The sequence below is a fragment of the Nerophis lumbriciformis genome, linkage group LG15, assembly GCF_033978685.3.
Source record: "Nerophis lumbriciformis linkage group LG15, RoL_Nlum_v2.1, whole genome shotgun sequence".
NCBI lineage: Eukaryota > Metazoa > Chordata > Actinopteri > Syngnathiformes > Syngnathidae > Nerophis > Nerophis lumbriciformis.
In genome coordinates this window covers 21,477,501-21,490,000 of record NC_084562.2, presented here as the reverse complement: position 1 = coordinate 21,490,000, position 12,500 = coordinate 21,477,501, and the positions used below count along the sequence as shown (strand labels likewise).

At 38.3% G+C, this 12,500-nt stretch overlaps 1 protein-coding gene across 1 annotated transcript in view; it reads left to right on the top strand.

The window, feature by feature from the left end:
* LOC133615869 (ephrin-B2-like) overlaps positions 1-12,500 on the top strand; it is a 35,490-nt gene that overhangs the window by 4,420 nt on the left and 18,570 nt on the right. The window contains exon 2 of the mRNA XM_061974730.2: positions 3,388-3,671. Within this exon, the coding sequence (XP_061830714.2) occupies positions 3,388-3,671 (284 nt within the window). The remainder of the gene's footprint in view (positions 1-3,387; positions 3,672-12,500) is intronic.

Here is a 12,500-nt window from a genome sequence, read left to right as displayed (position 1 = left end):
GTCATGTTAGCGTTTAAGCTAGCTAGCGATCAGCACGCAAGCTGCTCTTCGAGGAAATGAGCACTCTCACTGTACATTTTTCAAAGTGCGATAATTAATCCCGGATTTTACGATAATTCCAAATTGCCACAACACGACGAACCACGGGGAATTTGACCGTGATTTATCATGAATTATGGGTAACCGTTGACAGCCCTTGCCTTTTAGCTAATTGCTTAGCGCTGCATGACCCCTATAGGTGCAGTTGTTTTTTAAGGGTGGGGGCCTTAAACCCGAGACCCTGCACGCCTACATACAGCCTTTCAGACTGATGCGGTAAATCCTTGGGTGATTTGCGGCGTGTAAGCCCCTGTTATTACTGATTAAGGCCAGCAGATTTAAGAGCCTTCCCAATGACCTCCCACTTTTAAGGAAGTCCCACCCGTGCTTTGTGGAGAAACGAGTATGGCTACCGTTCACACCAATTCCCGCTACTTTTGTGTGTGTTAATGAATATATTAATTGTTTTTGATCGCAAAAATCTCACTCTTTATCTCGCTCTTCAAAAATGAGTTGATTATGATAACTGCCGTCCAGTTGCTATATCTTGTTTTGTTGTCACATTTCTGAGTCTCATTTGCAGGTATTAGACTAAGTTGCAATTACAGTCCAAGACGCTAGAGGGCAGTAGTGTATAGTTTATGGTAGGGGTGTCCAAAAATTATTTTCTTTAAATTGTTGCACCCAAAAAGCGTTAATACTGTACGTATTGTACTTATTACGCACCAACTGTTTGATTGTAAAATGCATCTTGGAGGTGTTGAAATCGCCATGTAAAATCGCTAATGCTAAGCAGTAGCATGTCAATAGCAAAGCCAATGTATATTAGCAACAAGCTAGCCCATATTTGAGGAAAAGCACAGCCTTATTGTACTTACGCTGGAGCGTTTTTTTTAGGTCAATTTCTTTGTAGGCATTGAAAATGTCAACATTACCTAGAGGTAGTTTGGCTGAGTCCGCTCTCAGTGCTGCTGGAGTGATCGCCAAGTGCGGAAGTGTGAAGAACGATTCTGAATGGAATTGTTACTCTCAAGAATAAAAACAAATCCAATCGTGTGGTGCCCAAAGGTTCACAGCCCTAGTTTACGGTGCGTTGGCTAGTCAGTTCAGTGTATGCGGTTTAGGTTTTTGTTGCGCCCTAAAAAGTGTCAATACTGTAAGTATTGTACTTTTTAACGCACAAGCTGTTTGATTTTAACGCGCATCTTAGTTGTAGTTTTCATCAACACATTTGGAGGTGTTGAAATCGCCATGTAAAATCGCTAGTGCTAAGCAGTTGCATGTCAATAGCAAAGCCAATGTATATTAGCAACAAGCTAGCGCATTTGAGGAAGAGCGAAGCCTTATTGTACTTACGCTGGAGCTTTTTTATTTTTTATGTCAATTTCTTTGTTGGCATCTTAGTTGTAGTTTTCATCAACACATTTGGAGGTGTTGAAATTGCCGTGTAAAATCGCTAATGCTAATAATGTCAGTAGCAAAGCCAATGTGCGAAGAACGATTCTGAATCGAATCATTGTTCTCAAGAATCAAAACTAATCGAATCGTGTGGTGCCCACAGGTTCACAGCCCTAGTTTATGGTGTGTTGGCTGGTCAGTTCAGTCTTTGCAAACTAGTTTTTGTTGCGCCCAAAAAGTGTTAAAACTGTAAGTATTGTACTTATTACGCACCAGCTGTTTGATTGTAACGCGCATCTTAGTTGTAGTTTTCATCAACACATTTGGAGGTGTTGAAATCGCCATTTAAAACCGCTAATGCTAATTAGTAGCATGTCAAAAGCAAAGCCAATGTATATTAGCATCAAGCCAGCCCATATTTGAGGAAGAGCAGAGCCTTATTGTACTTACGCTGAAGCATTTTTTTTTTTGAGTCAATTTCTCTGTTGGCATTGAAAATGTCAACATTACCTAGAGGTAGTTTGGCTGAGTCCGCTCTCAGTGCTGCTGGAGTGATCGCCGGAAGTGCGAAGAACGATTCTGAATCGAATCATTGTTCTCAAGAATCAAAACGAATCGAATCGTGTGGTGCCCAAAAGTTAACAGCCCTAGTTTATGGTGTGTTGACTGGTCAGTTCAGTGTATGCGGATTAGTCTTTTGTTGCGCCCAAAAAGTGTTAAAACTGTAAGTATTGTACTTATTACGCACCAGCTGTTTGATTGTAACGCGCATCTTAGTTGTAGTTTTCATCAACACATTTGGAGGTGTTGAAATCACCATTTAAAACCGCTAATGCTAATTAGTAGCATGACAGTAGCAAAGCCAATGTATATTAGCATCAAGCTAGCCCATATTTGAGGAAGAGCGGAGCCTTATTGTACTTACGCTGAAGCATTTTTTTTTTGAGTCAATTTCTCTGTTGGCATTGAAAATGTCAACATTACCTAGAGGCAGTTTGGCTGAGTCCGCTCTCAGTGCTGCTGGAGTGATCACCGGAAGTGCGAAGAACGATTCTGAATCGAATCATTGTTCTCAAGAATCAAAATGAATCGAATCGTGTGGTGCCCAAAAGTTCACAGCCCTAGTTTATGGTGTGTTGGCTGGTCAGTTCAGTGTATGCGGTTTAGTCTTTTGTTGCGCCCTAAAAAGTGTTAATACTGTAAGTATTGTACTTTTTACACACGAGCTGTTTGATTGTAACGCGCATCTTAGTTGTAGTTTTCATCAACACATTTGGAGGTGTTGAAATCGCCATGTAAAACCGCTAATGCTAATCAGTAGCATGTCAATAGCAAAGCCAATGTATATTAGCAACAAGCTAGCGCATTTGAGGAAGAGGGGAGCCTTATTGTACGTTTGTACTTACGCTGAAGCGTTTTTCTTCGTTGGCATTGAAAATGTCAACATTACCTCGAGGTAGTTTGGCCGAGTCCGCTCTCAGTGCTGCTGGAGTGATCGCCGAGTGCGGAAGTGCGAAGAACGATTGGGAATCGAATCGAATCGTTATTCTCAAGAATCAAAACAAATCGAATCGTGTGGTGCCCGAAAGGTTCACAGCCCTAGTTTATGGTTTGTTGGCTAGTCAGTCCGGTCTTTTGTTGCGCCCTAAAAAGTGTTAATACTGTAACTATTGTACTTTTTACGCACTAGCGGTTTGATTGTCTGGCACTTTAGAGTAATGTGACTCAAGTATGGGGAAAAAGTAGTAATCCAAATAGGTATTTAGTGACAAATGTACTCGATCACTAAGTAGCTGTTTAGTAACTTCGGATTTAATTAGTTGCTATTTTTTGATGGTACAGTTGTAGTCTGTGAGCGAGTTCAATTTACCCCAATAGGTTCCTTAAATAAATGTAACAAAGTAAATGTAATGCATTACTTTGTAACTAACTGTGGATTACCTCCCTCAGATTTACTCCGGGTCGAGGTCTGGTCCTCTATCCTCAAATAGGAGACAAGATGGACATCGTCTGTCCCCGGGCGGACGCCTCCCTGGGGGAGAAGGAGGAGTTCTACCGAGTCTACCTGGTTTCTCGAAGTCAGATGGAGAGCTGCTCCGTCAACAAGAAGGACGCGCCGCTGCTCAATTGTGACAAACCGCACCGGGACGTCAAGTTCACCTTCAAGTTCCAGGAGTTCAGCCCCAACCTTTGGGGGCTGGAGTTCCTCAAAGGGAAGGACTATTACATCACCTGTAAGTCGGGATTTGTACGATGTTACAATATTTCATTGCCATGACAGATTCATGTATTTCAGTGGTTCTTAACCTTGTTGGAGGTACCGAACCCCACCAGTTTCATATGCGCATTCACCGAACCCTTCTTTAGTGAAAAATAAAATGTTTTTTTTTTTCAAATTCAAGACAAAGTTATATGTTTTTGGTAACACTTTAGTATGGGGAACATATTCTAAGTAACAAAGACTTAATTTAGAGTTATTTGGTTAGGGTTAGGGCAGTGGTTCTTAACCTGGGTTCGATCAAACCCTAGAGGTTCGGTGAGTCGGCCTCAGGGGTTCGGCGCAGGTCAAAACTGTCACGCAAAGGACGGCTCCGGACAAAGGCGTAAAGGTAGGATTCGATTTATGGAACATAAATCACCGAACTACCAAAAAGCAGGCAAACAACAAAAAAGGCAAGCGTGCCTAAAACACATGAAGCTAAACTTAGCATAGAGTAGTGATGGGTCCGGCAACACCGATGCATCGGCGCATGCGTCGAGCTCATAGAGCAAAACCCTGTGTCGGTGTGCGTACCGCTTTTAGAAAGTCACGTGACCGATCATGAGCTGTTTTGGTCACGTGACCGATACGCGAACTGTGTCGCACTGACGCCTCCTCTGTGCCCTGTGAGCGGCTCTTTTCTACAGCCGGAGAAATAATAACTAAGAGAAATCGTCTAAAATGTAATACGTCGGAAAAACTTTTTATTTTTTATTTTTTATAAAAATGTGTAAAAAAATTACATTAAAAAAATTCCCAGTCCACAATCATCCACAACACGTTCTCTTAGATTTCCATGTTATGATACATGTTCACATTATTTATTGACTGTATCTAAAAAAGATAAAAATATATTTTTATTTAAATGAAGATATGAAATAATCCTAAATGAAATACAATGACTTGGTTTATATTATTATTGTATATACTAGGGCAGGGGTCACCAACGCGGTGCCCGCGGTCACCAGGTAGCCCGTAAGGACCAGATCAGTCGCCCGCTGGCCTGTTCTAAAAATAGCTCAAAGAGCAGCACTTACCAGTGAGCTGCCTCTATTTTTTTTAAATTGTATTTATTTACTAGCAAGCTGGTCTGGCTTTGCTCGACATTTTTAATTCTAAAAGAGACAAAACTCAAATAGAATTTGAAAATCCAAGAAAATATTTTAAAGACTTGGTCTTCACTTGGAATAAGCGGTAGAATGGATGGGTCTTCACTTGTTTAAATAAATTCATTTATTTTTTACTTTGCTTCTTATTACTTTTAGAAATACAATTTTAGAGAAAAAATACAACCTTAAAAAATGATTTTAGGATTTTTAAACAAATATACCTTTTTACCTTTTAAATTTCTTCCTCTTCTTTCCTGACAATTTAAGTCAATGTTCAAGTAATTTTTTTTGTTTATTATTGTAAAGAATAATAAATATTTTAGCTTCTGGTTTTTCGACGAAGAATATTTGTGAAATATTTCTTCAAACTTACTATGATTAAAATTCAAAAAAATTATTCTGGCAAATCTAGAAAATCTGTAGAATCAAATTTAAATCTTATTTCAAAGTATTTTGAATTTCTTTTAAAATTTTTGTTCTGGAAAATCTAGAAGAAATACTGATTTGTCTTTGTTAGAAATATAGCTTGGTCCAATTTGTTAAATATTCTAACAAAGTGCAGATTGGATTTTAACCAATTTAAAAACATGTCATCAAAATTCTAAAATGTATCTTAATCAGGAAAAATTACTAATGATGTTCCATAAATTCTTTTAATTTTTTCAAAAAGATTCAAATTAGCTAGTTTTTCTCCTTTTTGTCGGTTGAATTTTGAATTTTAAAGAGTCGAAATTGAAGATAAACTATGTTTCAAAATTGTATTTTAATTTTTTTTCGTGTTTTCTCCTCTTTTAAACCGTTCAATTAAGTGGTTTTTTCATCATTTATTCTCTACAAAAAACCTTCCGTAAAAGGAAAAAAAAAATGTACGACGGAATGACAGACAGAAATACCCATTTTTTTATATATATATATAAATTTATTTATTTAGGTATTCTTGTTTAACTCACACTTACGTGTAACTTACAAATGACAATATATTTATTTATTTAAGTGTGTATCAAACTGGTAGCCCTTCGCATTAATCAGTACCCAAGAAGTAGTTTTTGGTTTCAAAAAGGTTGGTGACCCCTGTACTAGGTCATAAAATCAGTGTCAGTTGAGTCGGTCCATAGGTTGCCTGTAGGGATTTTTAATGTCCAGCAGATGTCAGTATTTAGTGACACAGTATCGACACAGTATCAATACAGTTTTGCAATGTGTCGAAACGATTCATGACGCCTCATCAACCCATCACTAGCATAGAGTAGGACATGGAATCAACAAAACTTACGTGGCATAGGTGTGACGCAAACAATGAAGCCAGGCCGACTGACTAGCCAAGACTAGCTTAAATAATGCCTCTGATTAGTGCTCGGGAAGCAGGTGAGCGGGCGTGCACTAATCAGAGACAGGTGAACACAATGAGTCGCCATGGTGATAAAACAAACAAGGAATCGCAAACGGGAACTAAAGAAGTCCAAAACTAACAGAACATAACTGAACAAAACATTATCCGGACCACGGATCATGACAGAGTCCCCCCTTAAGGACAGATTCCAGATGTCCAAACACCAAAACTTACGTGGTATAGGTGTGACGCAAACAATGAAGCCAGGCCGACTGACTTGCAAAGACTAGCTTAAATAATGCCTCTGATTAGTGCTCGGGAAGCAGGTGAGCGGGCGAGCACTAATCAGAGACAGGTGAACACAATGAGTCGCCATGGTGACAAAGCAAACAAGGAATCGCAAATGGGAACTAAAGAAGTCCAAAACTAACAGAACATAACTGAACAAAACATTATCCGGACCACAGATCATGACAGAGTCCCCCCTTAAGGACAGATTCCAGATGTCCAAACACCAAAACTTACGTGGTATAGGTGTGACGCAAACAATGAAGCCAGGCCGACTGACTTGCAAAGACTAGCTTAAATAATGCCTCTGATTAGTGCTCGGGAAGCAGGTGAGCGGGCGAGCACTAATCAGAGACAGGGGAACACAATGAGTCGCCATGGTGACAAAGCAAACAAGGAATCGCAAACAGGAACTAAAGAAGTCCAAAACTAACAGAACATAACTAAACAAAACATGATCCGGACCATGGATCATGACAGAGCTCCCCCTTTAAGGACAGATTCCAGATGTCCAAACACCAAAACTTACATGGCATAGGTGTGATGCAAACAATGAAGCCAGGCCGACTGACTTGCAAAGACTAGCTTAAATAATGCCTCTGATTAGTGCTCGGGAAGCAGGTGAGCGGGCGAGCACTAATCAGAGACAGGTGAACACAATGAGTCGCCATAGTGACAAAACAAACAAGGAATCGCAAACGGGAACTAAAGAAGTCCAAAACTAACAGAACATAACTAAACAAAACATGATCCGGACCACAGATCATGACAAAAACACACCCGACTCATCATGTAAATAAAAACTTCTTCCTATCGGCGTATTACGGATACGGCAACAGCTGACTGGTTTACAGGTGTGTAATTTGTTGTGAGTTTATGCACTGTGTTGGTTTTGTTCTTTGAACAAGGTGATGTTCATGCACGGTTCATTTTGTGCACCAGTAAAAAACATGGTAACACTTTATGGGGAACATATTCACCATTAGTTAGTTGCTTATTAACATGCAAATTAGTAACATATTGGCTCTTAACTAGTCATTATTAAGTACTTATTAATGCCTTATTCGGCATGGCCTTATTATAACCATAACCCTCTAACCCTAACCCTAACCCTAACCAAATAACTCTAAATTAAGTCTTTGTTACTTAGAATATGTTCCCCATACTAAAGTGTTACCAAAAACATATAACTTTGTCTTGAATTTGAAAAAATAAAAATAAAAAATCATTTATTTTTCACTAAAGAAGGGTTCGGTGAATGCGCATATGAAACTGGTGGGGTTCGGAACATCCAACAAGGTTAAAAACCACTGATTTAGAGTTATTTGGTTAGGGTTAGAGCAGTGGTTCTTAACCTGGGTTCGATCGAACCCTAGGGGTTCGGTGAGTCGGCCTCAGGGGTTCGGCGCAGGTCAAAACACACCCAACTCATCGTGTAAATACGTTTTTTTCGTGTACAGTAAAATGCTGTAAAACCACAGTAAATTTCACAAAGTAGCTTTAAAATCTATTTATAAAATTTGACAATTTTGATGAATAACTTGCTTTGAAATCATAAGTCAAGCAGAATAAAAAAAATATTAATTTCTAGTTTAACAAAAACATTGTTGGAATGTATGATCATGTGTTTGTTACATTATAATAGTTTAAAAAATATGCGATTGCATTGAGTACATGTATTTTTCCTGTCAAAATGGAAAAAACTAATACATTTATTATTACACAATTGCCTATGCATTTGATGATTTGTTTTTTTGTGTACAATGTTAAAAAATGGTAGATTTTACAGTAAAATACTTACAGGTCAGTCGCAAAAAATTGTACCGCAAAATTTACAGTGTTTTTTTTTACTGTAACTGCCAGAATTTTATGGTCAAAAATCAGTGATACTGATTTTTCATGTACAGTAAAATGCTGTAAAACCGCAGTAAATTTCACAAAGTCGCTGTAAAATCTATTTATAAAATGTGACAATTTGATGAAGAACTTTGAAATCATAAGTCAAGCAGATAAAAAAATATTAATTTCTAGTTTAACAAAAACATTGTTTGAATGTATGATCACATATTTGTTACACTATAATAGTTATTTAAAAAAATATGTGATTGTATTGAGTACATGTATTTTTGCTGTCAAAATGGAAAAAAACAAATACATTTATTATTACACAATTGCCTATGCATTTGATGATTTTTTTTTTTAATGTACAATGTAAAAAAAAAAAAAGAGTAGATTTTACAGTAAAAAACTGACAGGTCAGTCGCAAAAAATTGTACCGAAAATTTACAGTGTTTTTTTTACTTTAAATGCCAGAAATTTATGGTAAAAAAACAGCAGTACTGTTTTTTTCCCCCTGTACAGTAAAATGCTGTAAAACCACAGTACATTTCACAAAGTTGCTGTAAAATCTATTTATAAAATGTGACAATTTGATGAAGAACTTTGAAATCATAAGTCAAGCAGATAAAAAAATATTAATTTCTAGTTTAACAAAAACATTGTTTGAATGTATGATCACATATTTGTTACACTATAATAGTTATTTAAAAAAATATGTGATTGTATTGAGTACATGTATTTTTGCTGTCAAAATGGAAAAAAACAAATACATTTATTATTACACAATTGCCTATGCATTTGATGATTTTTTTTTTTAATGTACAATGTAAAAAAAAAAAAAGAGTAGATTTTACAGTAAAAAACTGACAGGTCAGTCGCAAAAAATTGTACCGAAAATTTACAGTGTTTTTTTTACTTTAAATGCCAGAAATTTATGGTAAAAAAACAGCGGTACTGTTTTTTTCCCCCTGTACAGTAAAATGCTGTAAAACCACAGTACATTTCACAAAGTTGCTGTAAAATCTATTTATAAAATGTGACAATTTGATGAAGAACTTTGAAATCATAAGTCAAGCAGATAAAAAAATATTAATTTCTAGTTTAACAAAAACATTGTTTGAATGTATGATCACATATTTGTTACACTATAATAGTTATTTAAAAAAATATGCGATGTTGAGTACATGTATTTTTGCTGTCAAAATGGAAAACAACTAATACATTTATTATTACACAATTGCCTATGCATTTGATGATTTTTTTTTTTATGTACAATGTAAAAAAAAAAAAGAGTAGATTTTACAGTAAAAAACTGACAGGTCAGTCGCAAAAAATTGTACCGAAAATTTACAGTGTTTTTTTTACTTTAAATGCCAGAAATTTATGGTAAAAAAACAGCAGTACTGTTTTTTTTCCCGTGTACAGTAAAATGCTGTAAAACCACAGTAAATTTCACAAAGTTGCTGTAAATTCTATTTATAAAATGTGACAATTTGATGAATAACTTTGAAATCATAAGTCAAGCAGAATAAAAAATATTAATTTCTAGTTTAACAAAAACATTTTTTGAATGTATGATCATGTATTTGTTACATTATAATAGCTATGTTTAAAAAAATATGCGATTGCATTGAGTACATGTATTTTTCCTGTCAAAATGGAAAAAACTAATACATTTATTATTACACAATTGCCGATGAATTTGATGATTTGTTTTTTTGTGTACAATGTTAAAAAATGGTAGATTTTACAGTAAAATACTTACAGGTCAGTCGCAAATAATTGTACCGCAAAATTTACAGTGGTTTTTTTTACTGCAACTGCCAGAATTTTATGGTCAAAAAATATAACATTCATATACAATACAATTTTCCTATGCACTAAATTAGTCTGAATTGTCAAATAATTCAGTTTCTTCTATTTTCACAGCGACATGCGAAGATCTAGTTTCCATGCTCTTATCTCCAATGTGATTGTTTTCCATACGCAGTGTGTCTCTCGTACACTAGGGGGCGCTTGTGGTCATTTCAGCTTGTTCAACCATGTAATAAAGTAGAAGAAGAAAATGCTACATGCTAACAAGCTAGCGCTAGTAATTTTCAAGCTTCGGATCTAAAAAGTAAGTAAGTACACACTTCCACTGATATTTGGTGGTTTTTGTAATGTTTTAATGTGGTTGAATGACACTCGTGGTTATTTTGCAAATAAGAGACATACAAAAAATCGCTCTTTAAGTCAACTGTGACTTTTTTTTTCTTTTTTTGGGGGTCCATCCATCCATCTTCTTCCGCTTATCCGAGGTCGGGTCGCGGGGGCAGCAGCCTAAGCAGGGAAGCCCAGACTTCCCTCTCCCCAGCCACTTCGTCCAGCTCCTCCCGGGGGATCCCGAGGCGTTCCCAGGCCAGTCGGGAGAGATAGTCTTCCCAGCGTGTCCTGGGTCTTCCCCGTGGCCTCCTACCGGTCGGACGTGCCCGAAACACCTTCCTAGGGAGGCGTTCGGGTGGCATCCTGACCAGATGCCCGAACCACCTCATCTGGCTCCTCTCGATGTGGAGGAGCAGCGGCTTTACTTTGAGCTCCCCCCGAATGACAGAGCTTCTCACCCTATCTCTAAGGGAGAGCCCCGCCACTCGGCGGAGGAAACTCATTTCGGCCGCTTGTACCCGTGATCTTGTCCTTTCGGTCATGACCCAAAGCTCATGACCATAGGTGAGGATGGGAACGTAGATCGACCGGTAAATCGAGAGCTTTGCCTTCCGGCTCAGCTCCTTCTTCACCACAACGGATCGATACAGCGTCCGCATTACTGAAGACGCCGCACCGATCCGCCTGTCGATCTCACGATCCACTCTTCCCCCACTCGTGAACAAGACTCCGAGGTACTTGAACTCCTCCACTTGGGGCAAGATCTCCTCCCCAACCCGGAGATGGCACTCCACCCTTTTCCGGGAGAGAACCATGGACTCGGACTTGGAGGTGCTGATTCCCATCCCAGTCGCTTCACACTCGGCTGCGAACCGATCCAGTGAGAGCTGAAGATCTTGGCCGGAGGAAGCCATCAGGACCACATCATCTGCAAAAAGCAGAGACCTAATCCTGCAGCCACCAAACCAGATACCCTCAACGCCCTGACTGCGCCTAGAAATTCTGTCCATAAAGGTTATGAACAGAATCGGTGACAAAGGGCAGCCTTGGCGGAGTCCAACCCTCACTGGAAACGTGTCCGACTTACTGCCGGCAATGCAGACCAAGCTCTGACACTGATTATACAGGGAGCGAACTGCCACAATAAGACAGTCCGTTACCCCATACTCTCTGAGCACTCCCCACAGGACTTCCCGGGGTACACGGTCGAATGCCTTCTCCAAGTCCACAAAACACATGTAGACTGGTTGGGCAAACTCCCATGCACCCTCAAGGACCCTGCCCAGAGTATAGAGCTGGTCCACAGTTCCACGACCAGGACGAAAACCACACTGTTCCTCCTGAATCCGAGGTTCGACTATCCGGCGTAGCCTCCTCTCCAGTACACCTGAATAGACCTTACCGGGAAGGCTGAGGAGTGTGATCCCACGATAGTTGGAATACACCCTCCGGTTCCCCTTCTTAAAGAGAGGAACCACCACCCCGGTCTGCCAATCCAGAGATGTCCACGCGATGTTTTTTGGGGGTGAATTTTTTATTTTAATTTAATTTAATTTAATTTTTTATTGAACAACAAACATACATTTATAATTCACACACAAGTCAAGGCACTTTCAACATCAAGGAAAGAAAACAAAAGCAAATACAGATAGAGTATTAAATATAATAGATAATAATAATAAAAAATATGCCCATCCATCCATCCATCCATCCATTTTCCTACCGCTTGTCCCTTTCGGGGTCGCGGGGGGTCGCTGGAGCCTATCTCAGCTGCAAAAAAATAAAAAGACAAAAGACAAAAAAGGCTACCTAAATCACTTTAAATGTTTTTAACAAAGATATCAATTCAAGGGCTTTTGACTATTCAATGTTAATACAAACTGCAGTGAATTATTTTTAATTGCTGTTAATGACATTGCCTAAATTGTTGTATTTGGACGTTTAATTCTTACATTACTAAATTGAGTATGAATAACAATGTTGTTGTGGATAATTTCAATGAATTGGATGTTTTGAAGTCGTATGTGATCCACCACTATTATTGTTGTCTACTGACAAACAAGACATACACGTTATTTCACTCTGTAGCCAC